The following is a 21,146-nucleotide window of genomic DNA, read 5'->3' as shown; positions in this document are numbered from 1 at the left end:
ACTAAAACGTATATTCGGTGTATTCATATGGTACTACACCCAGTATATACTATAGAGTGCAAAACATACCAGATTGACAGCCAAAGCAACTAACCAAATTTTCAGAAATCACGAAGACTATAGTCATTATTGTATATGCCAGCATCTCTAGCTTCAAAATTGCGCCTGTTATTCGGTTTTTGTCAATTTGCGGGGGCGGAAGAGAGCGTGGCAAACATTTGAAACAAACTTGATCTGCGTGCAAACATAACAAATGTATTTGTTATAGCTCTATCTTTTATAGTCTCTGAGATCCAGACGGACAGACGGACATGACTAGATCGTCTCGGCTATTGATGCTGATCAAGAATATATATACCTTATGGGGCCACAGATGTCTCCTTCTACCTGTTACATACATTTACTGCCGACATAATACCCTTCTACCCTATGGGAGCGGGTATAAAAATAAGTTGAGGTTATTCTTCTAACTCTGGATTAGCACTGTAGCTAAGATTGACTTTTGAAACTTTTTCTGTTTTAAGTTAAACTAGTATATAAATTCTTTATTTTTTGGTTTGAGTACAGAAAAGTAGTTTCAAAATTATTATTAGCTCTAATTAAAGTGCTAATCAAAAGCTATAAGAATCATCATTGTTCAAGATAAAAAAAATGTTTTGGTATATGTTTTCTTCACTTTAGTCTCGTGATATTTTCGCCAGAGAAATATCCATATTTAGTTTATATCGTTGGAAATACCTCCTTATGACTGTTGCATACATTTTCTGCAGGGACAAAAATTCTAAATTCCACTCTATGGGTAGAGGGTATAAAAACCCAATCACAAACTGGTAATGTTCGGGCTTGAAGCTTTTGCGAAGCCCTTTCTTGAATACTTTCAGATGTAAGGTGCATGTTTTGGTAAATACATAAATGCACTAAATTTCACATTTAAATACATATGTATATTGTGGTCGTCTTATATACATATTCCATCCGTAAAAATAAATTACTATTGTTCAAAATGCAAACACATAAATACCATAATTTTTTGCTTTTTTTAAGATTGATTCTGAATCAGGATTTTTACGTATAGTTATTATATTTTTGATACAACAACGCAAACACTAATACTATTTTTTAGAGATTTTTACAAATGTGAATACACAAATGGTTGCTGGGCACAATTACCTATGAATTATGGAAGCTTACAAAAGAAAAGCAAATATATAATTGATGAGGTGTATAAAATATATTTATGTATGTATATTTATGTGCACAACATTTTCTTGTATAGTATAACTTTCTTAAGATAACATATATTAAATACATTGTTTAATACATTTTATTTGAAATATAGTCTTGATTTCATACTAAGGAACAAAAAAAATTCAAATTCCAAATGAACCTGAATAGATAAAGTTGAAGGGATCGATAATATCGATTTAATATTCAGTGCTACAAAGTACAATATCGAACATTTTAAAAATTGAATGTTTAACATTTTCTCAATTGCTTAGAGATAACAAAAGGGTAATGCTCAAATATGACAGTGCTATAAATATTGATACTATCGTTGAACTGTCATTGCATGTTTAGAAACGTTAGTCCTTAGTAGGTGGATACACATAACAATATAGTCAACATACTATCGATAACTGTATCGAATAATCTGTTAATACCTGATGTGATATGAAGTGTATAACAATTAATACGATTACTGGGAGTTGGGTGCCGATCCCAGATATCTCCCCAGGCACTTTTCTTTGCTTCATTCAGTTTGCTTATTACAGTTTAGATTTCTCCTGGGGCTGTGGAATGATGACATCACGCCACCACTCCGGCCTCTGGAATGCGCCAGCATTGGTCATAAATTCGTTCTGCAAGTTCTCGTAGAGCAATCCGTCGGCGCGTGCGATGACCGAGTTGAGGGCAAAGTCAGGTGGCGCAATGGCGTCCGCGACACTCACAGCCACATCCTTTAGACGGGCGCAGCTCTGCAGCAGACGCTGCTGCACTGCCGTTGAAAAGGCCGCACCCACAGCAAATCCACCCACATAGAAGGTGGTCATGTGCTTCTCCAGCAGCCACATGGCATAGACATCATATAGAAGACGCAGCACCCGGGCATAAGGTTGCGCCACACTCAATTGACGCACATGTCCCACAAACCGGTTGAGTGCAAAGTACTCGGCATAGGCCAAGGAGAGTTCTTTGGCTCCCGCCACCTGCGAGTTGTTGCGTGCCTCAAAGCGATGGACGCCAGCTGCCAACTGCGCCTCGATGTGGGCACTCGTATGAGCCATAAGATGACACAAAAGCCATTCGTAGCAGGTCAAAGCAACTGCAAGCAAATCCCAATTAGTTGTTGAGTCAATGCTGGCATTGACAGGCGATTCACTTACACTCGAAACTGTCGATTGAAGTCTTCTGCACCAGTTGCTCGTACTGCAGCTTGAGCAGCTTTTGACGCTGTTCCAGGAACTTGATGCTGCCAATTGGCGTCTCCAATTCCTTGGCGCTCCACTGACGCAGCAGCCAATTAGATGCCTGCTGGCCCAGCACATTGTTGTCACCCTCATAGGTGCACAGGGGATCGTGGTCGGTGCGCATTTGACCTAGCTTGGCCGCACGCAGATAACCATGACCGCCACAAGCCTCACGTGCCTCCTGGATGGCATCCCTTGCAGACCACGTGATGTGCGGCTTCGACGCCGAGATGATGGCGTGAATCTCTGCCGCATTCTGAGTCTGCAATGCGAAAGAGTGAATGAGTAAGGAGACAGCTCAAGTGGGGGTACCTGCTCCACTTACCAACACATCAAATCCATTGGCATCGGCCTGGGAGCGGGCAATGATCTCCAGATAAGTGTTGGTCAGCTCCTCGACCGCAATCTTCTGCACACAAGCGGCAGCCAGATAGGGAAAGATGCGATATTGCTGTTGGAATAGTAAAAGTAATCAATAAAGCAACAGAGTACGTTACGTTTTGTTTCTCACTCCCACTCACATGCAGCTGATACTCGATTATGGCCATCTCTTCGCCCTGACGCTCTGGGCCAAACTGTTTGCGCACAGCCGCATAGCGAACAGCAATCACAGCAGCAGAACAGAGCGTGTTGGCCGACTCCTGCATGATGCCAATGCGGCCGGCAGAGAAACTCTCCAAGGCAGCGCCCAGAGCCTTGCCGGGTTCCGCGAAGACGCTCTCGTAGACGCCCTCGGGTGTGACGTTGCCAGTGCGATTCAATAGATTGTCGCGTGGTATGCGATAGTTGGTGAATACCACAAAACCGTTGTCGATACCATTCAGACCGCACTTCTCGCCAATGTCACCAACGAGCACTCCCGGATACGAAAGCAGTGTCTTCGGATCACGTATGGGGATGAGGAAGCCGTGTAAGCCATGATTCTCGCCATCGGCTGTGATGAGATTGGCAAATGTCATGGCCACAGTGGCCATTTTACCCAGATTGCCCACCCAGCATTTGGCCGCCTCAAAGTCCGGTGTGTTGACCACAAACTCCTGAGTACTTGGATCATAGGTGGCTGTGGTGCGAATGCGTTTCGTATTGCTTCCGTGCGACAACTCCGTTACGGCCAGGCAGGTGATGATCTCTCGATTCCAGGCTGCCTCAATGTACTTGGTGTGCTTCTCCGTGCCCATGGCTCGTATCGCATTGTTAAACAGACCCACCCCGAGGGCAATCTTCACGGAGAGACTGGCGGAGTAGCTGGCCAAGGCCTCATTGATAAACATCAAGTACTTGGTCTTGGCCGAGAAGCTGAGGCTCTCAATCTCCTTGGGCACCAGCTCCAGTTGCTTCATCTTGTTCACCTGCATGGCAGCGAGACGCTTCTGTTCGTCCATGGGCAGAGTGCGGGAGGCATGCGCAAAGAGTGGATCATTCTCCAGGCGGCGCCATACTTTATACTATAAAGAAGCAAACATTTATAGTTAGTCAGCTATTTGCAGTCTGCATAAAACTGTGCAACTTACCTTTATGCGCAGTCCTTGCTCCTTTTCGAATATCAAACGCAAGCGCTTCCAGTCAAAATTTGCACGTTTGCGGTAAACTGAAAGTGGGCCACTGACTGGCAGATCGGGAATAAAACTCGTGTCCACTTTGTCCATTTTAATGTATGTGTGTTAATTTACTGAAAAGACGACACCTTTGGTGAGCTGTGTTGCTTATTCTTGTGAACGCAGTGCACTGATTAATATGACTTGCACTCGGTTTTCATTTTACTGAAGTGGGACACTTCAGTACGCTATCCACAAGTATATGAAGCCATAGTAATTGTAGCTACGTCATTAGGCAAAAGTCGGTAAACAGTTAAAAGTTATCAACCATTTGACTGATTTACAAGCACATTGTGGTTTTAGAGCAACTGTTACGAAGCTAAGTAGCTGTCAACCACAGTTGTAGATGCACTATGAACTGCTAAGACAGTCCAAGTTTAACAGAGTATGTTACAATGTCTGGTAGCAGTTTGTGAAGCACTGTTCGTCGATTAACATTCAATACATCTTTAGAATATTTCCTGGCTTAAAATGATTGATACAAACGAAACTAAGAAACATTATTGAAAAATTTCTATACCAAAATAAATTTTGCATTGCTCTGATTAATCTAATAAATCACATTCCACCATATTCAAAAATTTCGATAAGAGCTGAAATGCTCACAAGGACAATGAGACTGCAACAATTTTGAACTTGGACCCAACCGTTAGTCTTTAACTATAGTGTGAGCTAAGTGCAAATTCATTATATTATAGATAAGCACACGTCGAATATTCTCAAATATTCGATAAAATTTATCCAGAAAGACTCCTAAATTGCCTTTGAATAGTCTGAAGATTTTAATCTTATATAATTTAGATTTTGACAAATCGTAAGGCGCAAACTAATTAAGGCAATTGAATAATACAAGTACTTATCATAAAGTTCACTTATCGGTCATGAACATTAGACCCACTTGAATTTTGAGTAAGTTTTGTTGGTGGATCTCCATTTCTCAAAATAGTTTGTATAATACCATTTAAAAAGATCAGAGATTAAAGTATTTACCTAAAAGTTTAAATTAGTTGTGACAACAATTAAACGAGCTCGGCTAAGCAGAATGAGTTTCATAATTATCTATGATCTATATTTTCACTCTACTGACTATGTAGTGGACAATAATTAGATAAACAACTTTTTCCCACTGTGCAAGTAACATGTAATTTGGTAGAAGAAGATCTATGGAGCTTCTGATGAATTCCGCATATATCAGAAACAATTTAGTTGCAATTAACACAGAGTTGTCATCACCTCTCAGTCCCCATGATAAACTGACGAGCTTTAGGAAACATTTGTCACAAGGGCAACTTGCGAGAGCCAGCTAATAAAATCGTTTTCTTCATGAAGTAAAGCGGTTAATTAGCACCTCTCGCTTGCTCTCTCTAGTAGAGCGGGTACATCTGAGCATGTCTGAACTATATTTAAGTTTTAGTTGTATTTTTACTGTTTGCTTACACCCATTAAAATTGAAAAGAACAAGAGCAATCATAATGTCTAAGCATACGAGTATTCCAGACCAGTGTGTGTGCTTAGATGAGACTTATCAAGCAAGGCCAATTGCCTAAAACAACAATGTGCTTCCCCAAGCACATTACTTCTATATACATAGAAGTATATACACACATATATTTGTATTTTTATTCTCTCGTCTCGTGGAGAGGTTTGAAAACTACTCGAGTATGCATACGAAAATGTGGGCGTGCGTAGTCGTCATACAACCAATTAAATTTATGAACAATCCATATCGACTGCGTAATACCCTGGTGCACATTGACCTCTTCGATGAATAGACTTCAGATATTGCATATTTTTATAACTACTAAGATTCGTACATTTCGTTCCATTCAAACATGTGTCTAAAAATAAAGTTTGGTTTAAATTGATAAAAAAAAATAATTGATAATAAATAAGCCAAAGTCTAGTAATCATTACCCGGGCGGGCGCACATCCCTATAAAATTATGATAAACCATTTCTATAATGCGATATCACATTTCCTCTTCCATATCCGCTTAGCAATCGTCGAATTGAATTGAGATATTATGTCTTAAAAATTCGCAGAACCTTTGATTCCTTAATATATTGCTCGATATCTTATCTGCAATTAACTGAAATCGAAATTCGATCTTCTGATAAGTTAAGAGCCCGCAATGAAATCATCAAATCAAAAACGATTCAATTAAAATTATTAAGTACTTGTGATAAACCAATCACAAGTACTCGAATGTACAGTAGACAAATTACAAATTATAACAAATTAAAATTCACTATATAAATAAAAATGGTGATAGCTAAAAATAAAATCAATAGATTTCTTGTTTAGTAAACCAGTACCAAAAAATAACATAATAATTCACTTTATAGAAACTTAAAGTCTAACTTCATAAAATTCAAAAGTGTGAACTTCGATCGAAATTGTCAATTATACATTCATTATAGCATTATCTGATATGTAGCTACATATTTAATTATAGGGTATAGGAAGTATTCTGAGCCACTGTGTCACACGGCGAAACAGAAATAGCGTCAATTGAATCACTGTTGACATAGCCGATAAGCAAGGTAAATGTAGCATTAGTTGGACAGCCACTGTCTCAACAGATGTCGCCCTAGTGGCCCCTAAACTGTACATGCTGCTGACAAACTGCTGATAAAATATTCTGGCGCCTCAATTTGTCTCCATCAAAAACAAATATATCAAAACGCATTTACAGTCGATGGGCATGCAATAACAATAACAAATTGCCCCACATTAAATGCAATCTCCAACCATTAGCGTAAATTTGTGTGTACTTTACAAATGTACCAATTTGTTGATACACCTGTAGTAACCTTGAATTTCCAACCAATACATACTTACATCACATGCATATAATATATATGTATATAAAAGTGCAAACATACATGCATGCATACGTATGTATGTGTATTTAAATGCATCGTTTTAGACCAGCTTACAATGGAGTTGAATTAAATTCCCTCGTAGGAATTCATTTTTAATCAAATAATAATAGCTGCAGTTGTTAATTTCACTTTTATTTACAAACTCGACACATTGACAGACAGTTTGACAATCTGACGGCGGGCAATTGATTCGAAACTGTGTACACATGAGTGTATATGTGTTTGTGAGTGTTTGCATGTGTGTTTGCGGCAACAATAAACCTAATTGTGTTTTGCTTACCGCTACTCTCTCTCTACACTACTGTTTCGCTCTCAGCAATGCGAGAGAGTGAGAGTGACTGCATATATGCGGGTGGCGTGTCTGACTCGTGGTCTGAGTGTGAATATGGTGAGTCTGACTCGAGCTCATGATATCATGACTCGCACGCATAGCATAGCTTAGTACACCCTGTGACACTCTCAACATTTCGCGTTTGTTTTTTATAAGGACTTGAGTGGAATCTCATATTACATCACCATAACAACAGTTGACCAAAACATTTCAGAACTTTGTTGGTATTGTTATTGCACGCGAAAGAGAGTCAAATGAATTCGAATAATACGCTTGTTCCATCTGTATGTAGTATGCATGTGCTGCCTATATGTGCATATTTATTGTTGTATGCGTGTTTGTGTATTTTGCTCACCAACCTGTAGCGCTTCCTAGATGACTCCGTTTGCTGCTTCTTTACTTCAAGGTGCCTTATTGACTTGACACAATTTGCTGGGCTTAGCACATAAAGCAAGTGCGCACACTTTATTTACGACAATTTGTGCCGGCTGTGCACGCAAATTAATTAGGCAGGCAAACCCTGATCGAAAATACAGCAAATCAGCAACCGGCCACCACGCGACTAACTGGACCGACGACTCAACCGACACCGCCAACGGATGAAAAGTGAATGAGCGAAGCTAAACTGACGCTGACTGATTCATAACAAACGTTCCCACTGTGAGCCCTACAACGTTCATAGGGAGCAGTTCACCCATACACATGCACACGTTCGCGAGCTTACTCTTCTTACTGGAATGTGGGAGAGTGGAGCCAGTTAAACACAATTACGTGTTGTATATTAATGAGCGGGCGTGAGAGCAAGCAGGCAGAGACTCAATGTCATGTGTCAAGTGCGAGTGAGTCGGCAATCGACCTGCCGGCCGGCATCTTTGCTAAATATAAGATTCGCATATGCAAGAATCCAGGTGTGAGTGAGAGTAGGAGAGAGCGGCACTCGAGTAGAAGTGGTGCGCAGATAAAGAGCAAACGAGATTATGAATGGCTCTCAAACTGTAGCAGCTGCTGTGATGCTACAAGGTTTGTGTCTTCGCTAAAATCGGCACTGTTAACTAACAGAATAGCACATTTTGTAGATCAGGTTTGTATAATTTGTTATTTAGGAATTTCAAATTAATTTTGGATAAGATTATAGTTAATTAGAAAGAATTTTTATAATAAAGACCAAGATGGATTTATCATTGTAATGTTTTTATTTTGAAAGGGCAGAAATATCGCTTTGACCATCATATCGATGGGGTATTAGTGTCTTCTAATTGATTATTATAATTATTATTATCATTCGTACATTCTGTGTGTTGTCTGTGTTAATTATCTTACTAATTTGACTCGGTTATACAAAGCACAAACATATTGTAATTATTGTAAGCAGTGATAAAAAAAGAGACGCAATTCGTACAAAACAGCATTATAGCGTAACTATAGTGTGGAGCACATGGCTAGTATAAATCCGTCCCAAACGGGCCAATTCAACCGAATATCTTGTCGAAGCAGGCATGGCAATAAGGCTTGTCCTTCTGCTCCTTGAAGGTGCCCTTGTTCAGTTGCTTCAAGCAGAAAGCACAAACGAAATGTTCCGGATGAAATTTCTTGAACATCGCCGTAATACAACGTCCCGTTATTGGCTTCGAGCAGCCGGCACAAAGCGATCCACGCTTGGCATGGTAATGCGTCTCGCAATAGGGCAGACCCTCGTGATCGAAGAAGGATCCTCCTTGGAACGGTTGTCGACAGTCCTTAGAAAAGAGAGAATATTTCAAATTAGATTTACAATTCATTTAAATTATTTTCTAAAACTTATTATATAGTAGCCAAAAAGTATAATTCCGAATTTCATATCTATAGATCTTATTTCGAAATAGCGCTGTAAGAACAAAAAGCAATATAATGAGGAATTATTTTATAGCCGTTTCGAAGTAACATATGGTTTGTCGTCAAAGTAAGGTCTTTTTCAATTTTGTATGCATTGTAAACTGCAAAACAAAATGCTCTCGGTTGATTTACTACTGCGTCGCAGACATATTCTAATTATTCGAATATACTGAAAATGAGGAAAAGATTTTGGATGATCTATTTATTATAAGTCAAAACCCAAATGTTTTTAAAAATTTATTTTCCGTTTTTATTTTTTTTTTTTTGTTTCTGTCGCTATGATCAGGGGCCAACTGATGCTAATTACAACCATAAATTAGCGGCCATATAGCATGACCGTGTGTGCAGGCAGAAAGCGTATCCTCGCGTTCCCATCTGAGTTTTGAAATTATTTCAAATTATTCGAGATTATTTGAAATTCTGTAAAATGGTGTGTGCGGAAATTTGTGTGAAATTTTACGCCTGGCCAAAAGGAAAAGAGCCAATTACAATTATTGTCAAATGCGAATGTGTCAAGTGAAATATTGAGATGGCTATTGGCAAACGTGATCGAGCCACTGTGCACAGTGGGACACACTCACATGAATAATTCATTTAACTCTTGCCTTTGGCTTTCGGCTAATTGAAAAATACAAGGGAAAAGCCAACAATCAATTTGATACATTTTTTGGCACATTTTCCGACGACGTTTTTTGTGTTTTGGAAAAACATTTCTACAGCAGCAGCGACAACAACAACAACAATAGAATCGCTTTAACAATAACATTTTGCGCACGCTTTTGGCCAATCTCCAAGGTGCGACAAGGGACGAAAGAGACGCAAGATACAGCAACAAAATGCGGCCGATATAGAGAAGGAAGAAAGATATATATGTTACTTGTAGAGATTATAAAATATGGAACTGGGCAACAATTAAATATTGCCTTGCAGCATTCACACAGCTATCGAAACAAATTCAATATTGAGCCTCCCTCAGAAGTCATATATACACAGATCATTTTCTTATAATATACTAGAAATAAAATCATGTCATCTTTTTTGATCATCCTCAAACTAGAGTAGAATTCAGTCTTTCATCGACAGTCTTTGGTATTCGCGATCATCTCTCGATCAATTAGATATCACGCTCTACAAACAGAATTCTCTGTGAGAGAGTATAGAACAACAGGTGCATTGTTTTTTTTTTCTTTGATTTGTTTTGTAAGTGGGCCAACAATTATTCAATAAACAAGAATCAAGAAATCATTCGAATATTTGGGCGTCAAAAGTTGACGGTGATATGTGTAAACGTATTCGATATATGCAAGAATTTTCATTGGAATTCATTATGAATTTTCTGAAATCTGTTGAAAGTCTATAATTATGCACAATTTAAGTATGCACTCGATTATTTTTAGATATGGACATTTTCATCGGGAAACCTCCAACGACAAAGTATAAAGATAAATGAGAAAATTCCTAAGATTACATTTGTAATAAAACTGATAATATGAAAATTGGGCTTGCACAGAAAACTATTTAGGAAAGAAGGAAAGAAGAGAAATTTAATATAAATATGAGTACTCTAAAATCTTGAGTGCAATATAGAATTCTGATTTGATTATTTAAGCAAAAGATTTCTTAAACCTTATTATCGGTTTCAGCAAAAATGATTTGAATATTCTAGGGATTTTTTGCTCTACTCGAATGAACTCAGTTCATGAAAGTATTTGCCCACGATTAACAAGGAATCTAATAATATATGTACATAGAGAGGGAGATGGATATATGCAATGTGTTATGGCCAAGTACTCGTGAGTACAAACAGATCTGTATACATATATATATATATACGATATATAAAATAATTTGCTAAATTTGTTTGTGTTTTATTGCTGCGCGAAACGTCAGCAACCAAAATAGTTTCTACTTAGTTAGGCTGCCCTCCTGCCCAATCCCCTCCCCCTTCCCCTCCCCCTTTCTTGGCTCCATCAATCAGTCTGGTCAGGGGTTGCGAGGTGGGGGCGTGAAATGAGCGATATATCTAATCTCCTACACGAATCTATGTAGCAATATTGTAATTTGTTTCTAGCTACAACGACAGCAACAACAACAGCAACAACTGAAGGCCAAGGGACGCGACCTGCAGACAGGTCAAGGTCAGATCTCTTGACACTGATCTTGAACTGTCACGTAGCGTGACAAGGTGGGCGTGGCCTTGGCGCCTGGCAGCATTTGCCGGGTTGTTGCTTGGTTTGTTTTTGTTTAGATTTTTGTTGTGTTTTCTTTTTGGTTTTCTATTTTTGTTGTGTGTTTTCTTTTTAATATGTAATTATTTAAATTTTATTTACAAAAAACAAATTACAATATTGCTTCATAAATGTTTAAATTTAAAAAATACCTAAAAACTTAAATCTAACTTTGCATATAGAAAAGTTCAACAGGGCAACAGCAGAATGGCGTTTGGACGCCAGGGGCGGGGTCTGAGTTTCACAGGGGCAACAGGGGCGTAAGACACAAGCCATCGTGGCCATCATTAGAGTAAGAACAGCTCGATTCTGGGCGCCAACCACCGACCCAACCGATTACTCGGTGGTCAGCAGTGGTGCAGCCAAAGTAATCGATGTGTAAGTGACTCTCTGTGTGTGCTTTGGTGTGTGTGTTGTGGTGTGGTGTGTGTGTTGTGGTGTGTGGCTGCTCCTCGAGGTTACTGGACTGGTGGGCAACGTGTTGAGGACCCGACGAAACGAATGCGAAAAACGTTTGTAACGAAAATAGCCCCTAGATGACTAGATGACTAGACGACAAAAAAAGAGCGAGACAGCGAGCGAGTGAAAGTGGCACGCAGCAGCTGCCACTCGATAAACAACACAGAATACACATCATCCGAATCTTTTTCTATCTTCTCTGTCTGCCTCAGTATCTGGGCGGGGGGGCTATTTTCGTGCTGCTGTTGCTATTGCTGCTGCTGCGGAACTTCAACAAGTTGTTGCTGCTGCTGCTGTTGCTGATGTTGCTGGTGTTGGGATTGAGTTTTGGGCTAGCGAGTTTACTCCTCCTCGTCGACGCCCACACACTGCGGACACACAGGCTTGCCCTCCATGGCATAGAAGGACTTGCCACGCACAGCCTTCTTGCAATCCTAAATGCGCATTTATTTCGTTTATAAATTTAAATATCAATTTAAAGGGAATGTCAAGACAAATACAAAAGTGATAAGAACTCACCCTGCAGACAAAGCAATCGGGATGCCACTGCGAGTTCAACGCGGAGATATAGTTCTCCATGATGGCGCGGTTGCAGCCATTGCATTTCGGGGCAAACATCTCGAAGTAATCGTTGCGGCAGTACGGCTTGCCATCGCGCTCATGGAACCCATCCTCGCCGAACTGCTGGCCACACTGGGCGCAAAAGAAGTGCTCGGTGTGCCAGGTCTTGTCCAGAGCAGTCACACACTTGTCCAGAATGGCGCCATTGCAGTAGGCGCAACGTGGACTGAACAGATTGTGGTAATCGGGTTCGCAGTAGGGGAATCCGTCGCGCTCGAAGAAGTTGCGTGTGCCCAGCTCCTGGCTGCAGTGATTGCACGTGAAGTGCTCCGGATGCCAGGTCTTGCCCAGGGCAGTGATCACCTGGCCGACAATTGGCTTCTCGCATGCATTGCAGCAGCCCTTCTGCACTGTGTTGACACCTTGACGACTCATATTGGCCTGTAGATTGCCAAGCATAGAATCCAACTGATCCTCGCGACTATCCTCGACGATTGTCGTCTCCTCAATGGTCTGCGTGAGATGCGCCTGCTGTGTTCCCTTGTTCGGTTGCGCGTAGTCCGTCACCGTCTGTTGGTGATGCTGTTGCTGCTGCTGATGATGATGTTGCTGCAACTGTTGCTGGGCTCCGTCGTATCCGTTGCTGTTGCTGTTGCTGTTACTATTGCTGCTGACCTGCCAATGTAGAAAATTATAGTGACTCGAATTAGTATTCGTATTCGTACTCGGTGCTGGGTGATCAGCCTCCTTACGTCGCTGCTCGATGTGCTCGGCTCGACTGAATTCAATTTTATGCGCGCGCCAACACAAAAACTTTTGCTTTTTGCCTTTTCCACCCAGAGACGCCACCCGAAAGCAACAACAACCACAACAACTAAATATGTTCTTTCAACAAATTGTTGTTGCTGTTATTGTTGTTGTTGTTGCTGCTGCTGCCGCTGTGTGTTTCGTTGCGCACGACGCTCTCCTCATAAATACGCTGAGCAGCGATTTCTAGTTGACGTAGTTTTTGTTCATTGCCAAAAAATACGAAAAACACCAACAACACCAACAACAACAACAGCAAACAATTTTTAATTCTTGTTGTTGTTGTTTTTTTGAATGTCTGTCTGCTGTTCTGTTTCTGATTCTGATTTTGCTTGTGTTTCTGCGTGTCGTGCGCGAGTTTCCATTTCAACATTCAATTTTCTTTCATAAACTTTGCATTTTCATTTGCCGTTTTCCTCTGCCTCTGTATGCGTAGCTACAATATAAGGCTGCTCCAAACCAATACCTAGAGACGCCTAATTGAGTGCTTTACTTATGTCAGTCTCTCTCTCTCTCTCTCGCTCTCTCTCTCTCTATCTTTCTTTCACTTTTTATCCGCTGCTATCATAACAGTGACGTTTCAAGCGTCAAAAAAGGACCCATCAACAGAGGGCACCAAATTTATGTAGTTTAACATTACAGCTGTTAAGAATATAACATTTCTGTCAACTCTTTAAGAAGCAGCAGATCAACAACTGTTAAACACGATTGTCATGCGATTTGCAAATCAGTATGAGCTTCAGCTAAATATCTTTCCCAGGATTGTTTTTCAAGAAAATTCCAAATTCATACAAATAAAAACAAATTCCCAATACATTCCTCATTCCATTCAAAGACAAATAAATACTTTAACATTTTTCCTACAAAACAATTGATTATTTACACAATAGGTTATTCCCGGATGATTCAACTAATAAAATTCAAAGTGAATCATATCAAATAATTGGGTAAAATAGCAGCATGGTTCTCCAGGTGTTAATAATGAGTCTATATCAATGTTTATTTTATACTACTCTACTCTCTAATTAAATTGAAATATGTTAACTCAGTCAACGAATCAATAGAATGAATTATTATAGCTTCTAGCTAGCTTTACACATTTATCTTGACTCCCATATTACAAGGGACCCGCCGTAAAACAAATGCGCCCATTGTTCAAGCAACCCGCACTCCGCCCCTGAAGACGATTTATATTAGCTTTTAGCGTTGGCGGGAATTTGCTGCTATTTTCAGATATAATTCATGTAGCACCACGCATGTGTGTTTACCAAAAAAGCAAGATCATGAAAAAGATCAGAATCTCGTTGAGGCGCTATAAAACTGAAAGCTAGCCGGGTGGCAAACAGGATTTCCCCATAAAAAGCGCATTAGACACGTTCCCCAATTTTGCTGGTCAATAGCGATGCAGCCAAAATGCTCAAGTTGAGGGAGGGACTGGATCAGGAGTATGTGGCAGGGAAAAGACTAGAGGAAATTTCGATCAATGAGCAAGAAAGAGTTTTTTTTTGGTTTTTTTTCAGAATGGCGGGCAGGATGTCGGGGGCCTCGATTTGTAATTATTGCCGTAGACAGACCGCAGATTGCCAATTGGGGGCGGCAATGAAAATGAGCATAAAATTATAGAAAACTCACACATAGACAATTCGCTAAATACATATGGATAGCTATGTAAATAGGCATACACATATACATATATGTTGTATATACAAAAATGAGAGAGAAATATTAAAAAACTTGTTCAAAAATAGACATGCAAATGATTTGCAATGAACAAAAAAAAGAATGGAAAAATGAATAGAAGTAGCGAAGAAGCAGAGACTAGAAAAACTATAGCAGTCGCCTGCCTGCTGCCTGGTTGTGGAAATGTGTTGACAGTGGTGACCCGAGAGGCCCGCTGTGCGGGGGCGTGTCGTCGTGTCGTGTGGGCGCCCCAAAAGAACCCCAAAGCAAAAGACCAAACCGACCGATGGACAGACGGACGGACAGAATCGACCGACCATTCGCTGTTTAGGTGCCGTGTGCAATATTGTTTATATATTTTTCGTGTATTTTATTTTTTGCGTACACACACGAATACACAGTTAGCTGAATAGATACACACACAGACACACACACAGACGCACGCACACTGAAACATTCATAGATGGCTAGCCAATTTCATTTTCATATTTATCATCTCTTTGCGGCATATCAACAAAAGTCACGGACACGCCGCGTCTCGAACCGACGGCAAAAATTGAAAATGATATTAAATAATTAACAAACATGGCCCCGCACACACTCACACACACACACACACACACTTATACACCCACAAACACACTCTTTCTATATATTCTTTCGTCAATGACATTGAAATGCAATTTAAAATGTCTCCCCCTTTTCATCCTCCTTCGAGACCACGCCTTTGACTCGACTGACCATCGACAATTGCCAAGAAATATATTCTGCACTTAGTAATTAATTATTAATTAATTAGTTGCAGTAATCAAAGTGACATCTCCTGAATGTGGCTAATTAATTGCATTCCTCTTCTGGGGATTGCCAATTCGAAAGAATATCCTCAGCTTTTGCTTTTTCTTTAATACAATTATTGTTATTGCGGTTGTTTATTCTTATGACAATGAAAATTATCGAGTATATCAAAAACAACCCAATCAATATTTGTAATATTAGAAAATTCTAAATTTGTAGAGCGATCTTCAGCTGATGAATCAAGTATTTTGAAAAATATTAAATATTACATTTTTAAACATTTTAAAATCGAAAATTACTGAAAATTACTGAAAATGCGAGAAGGAATTTCTTTCAGATAACTTAAGTTTAAAATAAGTATGTGAGTTATATTAAAAGCTACATTTCGATATATAAACGAACTCTGCAATTGCAATTATCTTCTAAATCTATCGAGTTCTCTTTAATGTTAAAGAATGCAATTTAAAAATTATTGGAAACACTTTGATGAGCAAAACTGCTAATGAAAGGTAAATAAATAAAGAAGGCGAAACAAGTAGGTAATTAGTCTAAAATTTAATGAAAGTCGGAAATATAAACGACTTTGCGGGAAAAGTAAACAGTTCTCCTGCCAAACTACAAACTGTTCAGCTGGCGGATTCATTATGTTTTATTATGCACTCAAGTTAATTGCTGTGCAGAGACAGAGACATGAACTGCTTTCAAGGACACCACTTCATAAACTAGTTGTGGAAGCAATCGAAGGGAGTCGATTCAATGAATGTTCAGCCTTGACCCAAAAAGAGAGGAGAGGAAAAGATGCAAACAGAATAACTGGGCAGCTGGCTTATTTGAATATTAGTATATGGAACGGAGCGCGTGCTTGCGACAACAAAAATGCAGAGCACATCTGTTAAGATATATCATCATCATCCATCCGTTGTGTACAATGTCAGAAAGTTCTAAAAACAACTGTCAGATCACGAGAGATGCGAGCTGTGAACTGAGAACTGAAATACTTATTATAATCCCAGAATGAGATCTTTATCGAGAAGCGGAAACAGTTGCGTCCTCCTATGCAAATATGGTAAATAAGTATTTTGTTTATTTTATGGCCAAGAGATTGATTGTTTTATGGACCTACATAGAATAGAATCAATGAAGACTCGAGGCGCTCGGCGATGAGTTGAAATCGAGTATTATTTATAGGCAGACATATGGACAGACAGCTCGTTTTATAGCGCCGTGTGCAATAAATCGCGTAAATATGACAATAATTTAAACTCGTATTCTATGGTTCCTAATCGTGATCATAAACTATACAAATTTATGCACCTATTAAAAGTTCCACCTTCAATATTCCTCGACATAAGTCAAAGTCAAAAACTCTACGATGGTTTCTCTTGACATTTCATCAGGCTACTTAAGAGGGCCAGGGGAAATAAAAACCACAGGTAGAGGGGAAGTCTTAAGATTCGCTTGAACAACTTGCGTCACGTTATTTGACAAGATAAATTTGTTTATTTTATAGTTTTTATTACCAAAAGAGTCAACCAAAAATGAACTCGTACATAAAGGAAATTTCAAAACACAACAAACGTTTTCAGTTCCGTCCTGCTTGTGCCAAAAATATCATGCACTTTGTTTTTGGCAATATACTTGGCTAACCCTAGATACTCGCATACATCATCATATATGTATATCTACATAGATACGATATCCAATTTGAGCAGACGACAGGTGAAAAGTGAAAACATTTGTTGGCTCGAAACAAACTTGCAAAAAAAAAATTGCAAAACGCAACAAAAAAATATTGTGCCTGATTTTTTAAAGACTTTTTAATTTGATTCGTAAAAAATAAACAAAGTCACAGTCTTAGATGAACGGAAGAAAGTTTAATTGATAAACGGTAAAAGAAGGCAGTTTAAGAAGCAACATAGATTAATAACATAATAAACGCTAACATGAACGGTGAGATATCGATAAAAGCAAAATATTGCGGAAATACCACTATATTCTTGTAATATGCCAATTCAAAATATACCATAGACGGCACAATATACAAGATTGTCAGCCAAACCAACTAAGTAAGTAGGCGTGGCAAAACTTTGAAACAATCTTGAACTTCGTGCAAACATAACAAATGCTGTCGAAAAATTATAGCTCTATCTCTTATAATCTCTGAGATCCAGTGTTTCATACAAACGGACGGACAGACGGACATGGCTAGATCGTCTCGGCTGTTGATGCTGATCAAGAATATATATACTTTATAGGGTCGGAGATGCCTCCTTCTACCTGTTACATTTCCTGTCGGCACCCTTCTACCCTATGAGTAGCGGGTATAAAAAAGGTGTTCGGATGTATAATAAATGCTAAATTCTACCATTCTGATTATTTAAGTGATCCAACAAACAGTCTAGTCCAGTTCAGCGTGTGATAATTTAAATAACTGCGAAGATCAACTCGATTTATAATAGAAGAAACTATATTTAGAAAAAATTAGTCATTATTTAAAATAATGACAACCGAATTTATATAAAAATAGAAATCGATTATATGCCAATTCTTTTTTAATATCAACTCATCTTTCGGTTTAAATTCGGTATATTTATATTATTTAGTAATCTATTACTTGAGTACAACAAACCACAAACTTAAAAGACGACAATTGACTTTGTACAACGGTCATTTACAATTAACAAACTCCCCCGAAATCTGCTATCTAGACTACTTAAATGTTTGTTGAAAATGCTGAACTATTTTAGTGTGATTAAAATGTTGCATACTTTTGGGAGCTGGCATATACTATTAGAACAATGTAGAAAAACACTGCAAATACTTGTACATTTAACGGATTATTATCTTACCTTAAAGTCCGACAGTGAAGCCATTAAATCATCTAATTCCTTGGTGGCTTGTGAAGTGTAGGTCTGATGTTGAGGTGGAGCTGCAAAGTTGGGTGAGTACGAATCCTTTTGTTGCACTATGTGCTCCTCGACAGATCCAACTAAAAATATGAGAAAGATTAGCTAAGTGCACATAAACCATTAATCAAAAGTTCACTTTTGACAGTACCTGGTCCATCGGGTCCTGAGAGCTTCTCGGTTTTCGTTTCGCGCACGGTAATAGTCACATGACGACCGGGCGTCGGAGATTTGTGAGCAGATCTGAACATAAAAAAGAAAATTCCATTAAATTGACTGTAATAAACACAATGTATACAACGGTTAATTACCCATTAGGGACAGCATAGATGTGCGCATTGTCCAGCTCGTTTAGAAGACTATCGACTGTGGGTCGCTCCTCCACTGTTGCGTAGCTGTTGTAGGTGTTGTACTTGGAGACCGGTGTGCTGTAGTTAACTGGCACATCGACTTCTGAAATGAAGTTATTCATTATGAGTACATTATTCCTCCCGATCTACAGCATAGTTCAACACTAACCCTTGCGTTCCGCACTGCCATTGTTATAGCGTGCATTCTGCAGATCCTGCAACAGCGAGTCCAGCTCTGACAATCCGGAGCTATTCTGGCCAATTCCATTATTATAACCCGAGCGAGGCAGCGAGCCAGTGCCTTGATTCTGATAACCATTGCTCTGATGACTAAGTCCATTCAGATCCGCTGCCGTAGGAGAGCGCGTCTCTACGCTGTAATGCTCCTGGTACTGTGAGAAGAGAAATACTTATTAGTGGGGAGATCTTTTAGAAAGGTCCTCAACTCACCACTTGTGGCTGTGCCTTTCCCCTCAGGCTGCCATACCCTGGAGTATTGTCCACAAACTGTTGTTGTTGTTGCTGCTGCTGCTGTTTGGGTTGCACTGTTCCATACTGCGGCTGAGATTGTTGCGGCTGCCCCGGCACGCTGTTCTGCAAGTCAGCAAGGAGTGCATCTGTCGATAAAGATGGATTAAGAATGGATTAGTCAAAGTCTAATACTCATAGCACTTAACTTTAAAGTTTATACCCAAGTTGTCGTAATCGCCATAGTTAGCCATGGCCCACAGACTTAGCTCAATTAATAAAGAAACAGTTCTGACGCATAGCGTTCTGATAACTGCCGTCCAACCTCAAAATTGTACTAGTTTCTTTCACATATATCTTGAATAAAAGTTACTGATAACACAAATTCTCGTTGAGTATGTCAACGGTTTGTTTGCCTTTCGCCTTTGTCTTATCAACATTCTTAGCTATGGAAAACTTGACGGTTTGTGTCTGAACTTACAAAGGTAAATACATAGAATACCATTGAAAGCTCTAAATAAAACTGCAAAAGAAATTCTGTTTTAAAGCTTTAATACTTTCATCGCGGATGTCAGTAAATACTACATCTAATTACAGATATGGAAACATTATTTGTTAGATCAAATTGACTTCATTAATGGTACAATTTACATTTCAAAGTATTGATGTCTGTATTATTTGTTTTACAGTTGAGGTACGATTACTTCATTAAATTATTTATTTATTTAAAGGTTAGCTATAATTAAAATTAATACTAACGCTATTGGTAAAGCAATGACAGCGAAGGCCTTCAGCTTAATTCATTAAATTATACGAAACCCAAGCCTTTAAAATTTCTTTATATATCTAATTTTATATATCCGAATCGAAAGCAAGCGTAATATTGAAGCTAGAGTCGGTTTCTAGTGCATACTATAATAATAATAATAAAAATAATAATAAATATTCCTGAAAATGTAATTGCTATCAGATTAAAATTTTTGAAGTTATTTTAATAACACTTTTGTATGGCAAATAAGGCCTTAATGTAAACAGTCTTCAGTTGCATTTGGTATCAATATATAACATAGGTTCTCAAACATATGGTATATTTTGAAAGTAATACTACATACATATACCAAACTTAGCCTTCATTATATTTTGTATATTTTCGTTATATTAATTGTATATAGAATATGGTTTTATTTAAAAATTTATAGTTGAGCACACTGGACTATAGCTTTATTATTTGTTGAATTTAGTGTCAAAAAAGAAGTGTATGGGACAGACAGAAGGACGCATAAAATTTACATGTGTTCAAGACATTGAAAATAGCTAAGACAATATCGCCGCGTGGTTATCTGTATAAACTCCTGGAGTTCAGATATGAATGTATCTTTTCTTGGTTTCAGCATATTTGTTATTATAGAACACATGATACAGCTATGCTATCGCAAATCGAAAATACACTGAATATTTCTGAAACTTTAGTTGCGATCGAATGAAAAACAAAATCGAAGGGGCTGGAGGGGTTTTATTGCCTTGGTAGACATTATACCAAATATAGTTTTTATACCCGCTACCCATAGGGTAGAAGGGTATTATAACTTTGTGCCGGCAGGAAATGTATGTAACAAGTAGAAGGAGGCATCTCCGACCCTATAAAGTATATATATTCTTGATCAGCGTCAACAGCCGAGACGATATAGCCATGTCCGTCTGTCCGTCTGTCCGTCCGTCCGTCTGTCCGTCTGTCCGTCTG

The 21,146-nt window shown here is 38.9% G+C and overlaps 2 protein-coding genes and 1 long non-coding RNA gene across 11 annotated transcripts in view; 1 reads left to right on the top strand and 2 right to left on the bottom strand.

Annotated features, from left to right (window-relative positions):
- Positions 1-1,401: 1,401 nt before the first annotated feature.
- LOC133835007 (peroxisomal acyl-coenzyme A oxidase 3) lies at positions 1,402-7,892 on the bottom strand. Its single transcript, XM_062264841.1, has 6 exons — positions 7,639-7,892; positions 3,980-4,137; positions 2,990-3,913; positions 2,794-2,919; positions 2,385-2,730; positions 1,402-2,323 (listed from the first exon to the last, which is right to left on the bottom strand). The coding sequence occupies exons 2-6, from the start codon at positions 4,112-4,114 to the stop codon at positions 1,767-1,769; spliced, it is 2,088 nt and encodes a 695-aa protein (XP_062120825.1). The 5' UTR covers positions 4,115-4,137; positions 7,639-7,892; the 3' UTR covers positions 1,402-1,766.
- A 561-nt stretch (positions 7,893-8,453) lies between these two features.
- LOC133835008 (paxillin) overlaps positions 8,454-21,146 on the bottom strand; it is a 27,323-nt gene continuing 14,630 nt past the window's right edge. For 6 of the 8 annotated variants that reach the window (XM_062264848.1, XM_062264842.1, XM_062264846.1 and 3 more), the window contains 7 exons: positions 19,388-19,554; positions 19,107-19,329; positions 18,899-19,040; positions 18,739-18,830; positions 18,531-18,670; positions 12,358-13,074; positions 8,454-9,015 (listed from right to left, as the gene is read on the bottom strand). In XM_062264848.1, coding sequence (XP_062120832.1) covers positions 8,749-9,015; positions 12,358-13,074; positions 18,531-18,670; positions 18,739-18,830; positions 18,899-19,040; positions 19,107-19,329; positions 19,388-19,554 — 1,748 coding nt within the window. In that variant the 3' untranslated portion in view covers positions 8,454-8,748. Of the gene's footprint in view, positions 9,016-11,430; positions 12,273-12,357; positions 13,075-18,530; positions 18,671-18,738; positions 18,831-18,898; positions 19,041-19,106; positions 19,330-19,387; positions 19,555-19,628; positions 19,675-21,146 lie in introns of those variants that run through there. The other 2 variants (XM_062264847.1, XM_062264843.1) reach the window with 2 other exon arrangements.
- LOC133835049 (uncharacterized) lies at positions 16,595-17,501 on the top strand. Of its 2 annotated transcripts, XR_009893508.1 has the most exons (4): positions 16,595-16,747; positions 16,809-16,921; positions 17,006-17,114; positions 17,192-17,501. It is a non-coding gene; the product is annotated as an uncharacterized LOC133835049 (long non-coding RNA). The 2 variants fall into 2 exon arrangements; XR_009893507.1 differs by having other exon boundaries at positions 16,596-16,747; positions 16,809-17,114; positions 17,192-17,497.

This window comes from Drosophila sulfurigaster, chromosome 2L (assembly GCF_023558435.1).
Source record: "Drosophila sulfurigaster albostrigata strain 15112-1811.04 chromosome 2L, ASM2355843v2, whole genome shotgun sequence".
Taxonomy (NCBI): Eukaryota; Metazoa; Arthropoda; class Insecta; order Diptera; family Drosophilidae; genus Drosophila; species Drosophila sulfurigaster.
The sequence above is the reverse complement of the archived record's forward strand: the minus strand, read 5'-3'. Positions and strand labels throughout refer to the sequence as shown.

Coding starts and splice junctions, on each gene's coding strand:
- LOC133835007 (XM_062264841.1), bottom strand. CDS start 4,114: ATGGACAAAGTGGACACGAGTTTTATTCCCGATCTGCCAGTCAGTGGC. Junction 3,914..3,979: donor AGCAAGGACTGCGCATAAAG/GTAAGTTGCACA, acceptor GCTTCTTTATAG/TATAAAGTATGGCGCCGCCT. Junction 2,920..2,989: donor TAATCGAGTATCAGCTGCAT/GTGAGTGGGAGT, acceptor CTATTCCAACAG/CAATATCGCATCTTTCCCTA.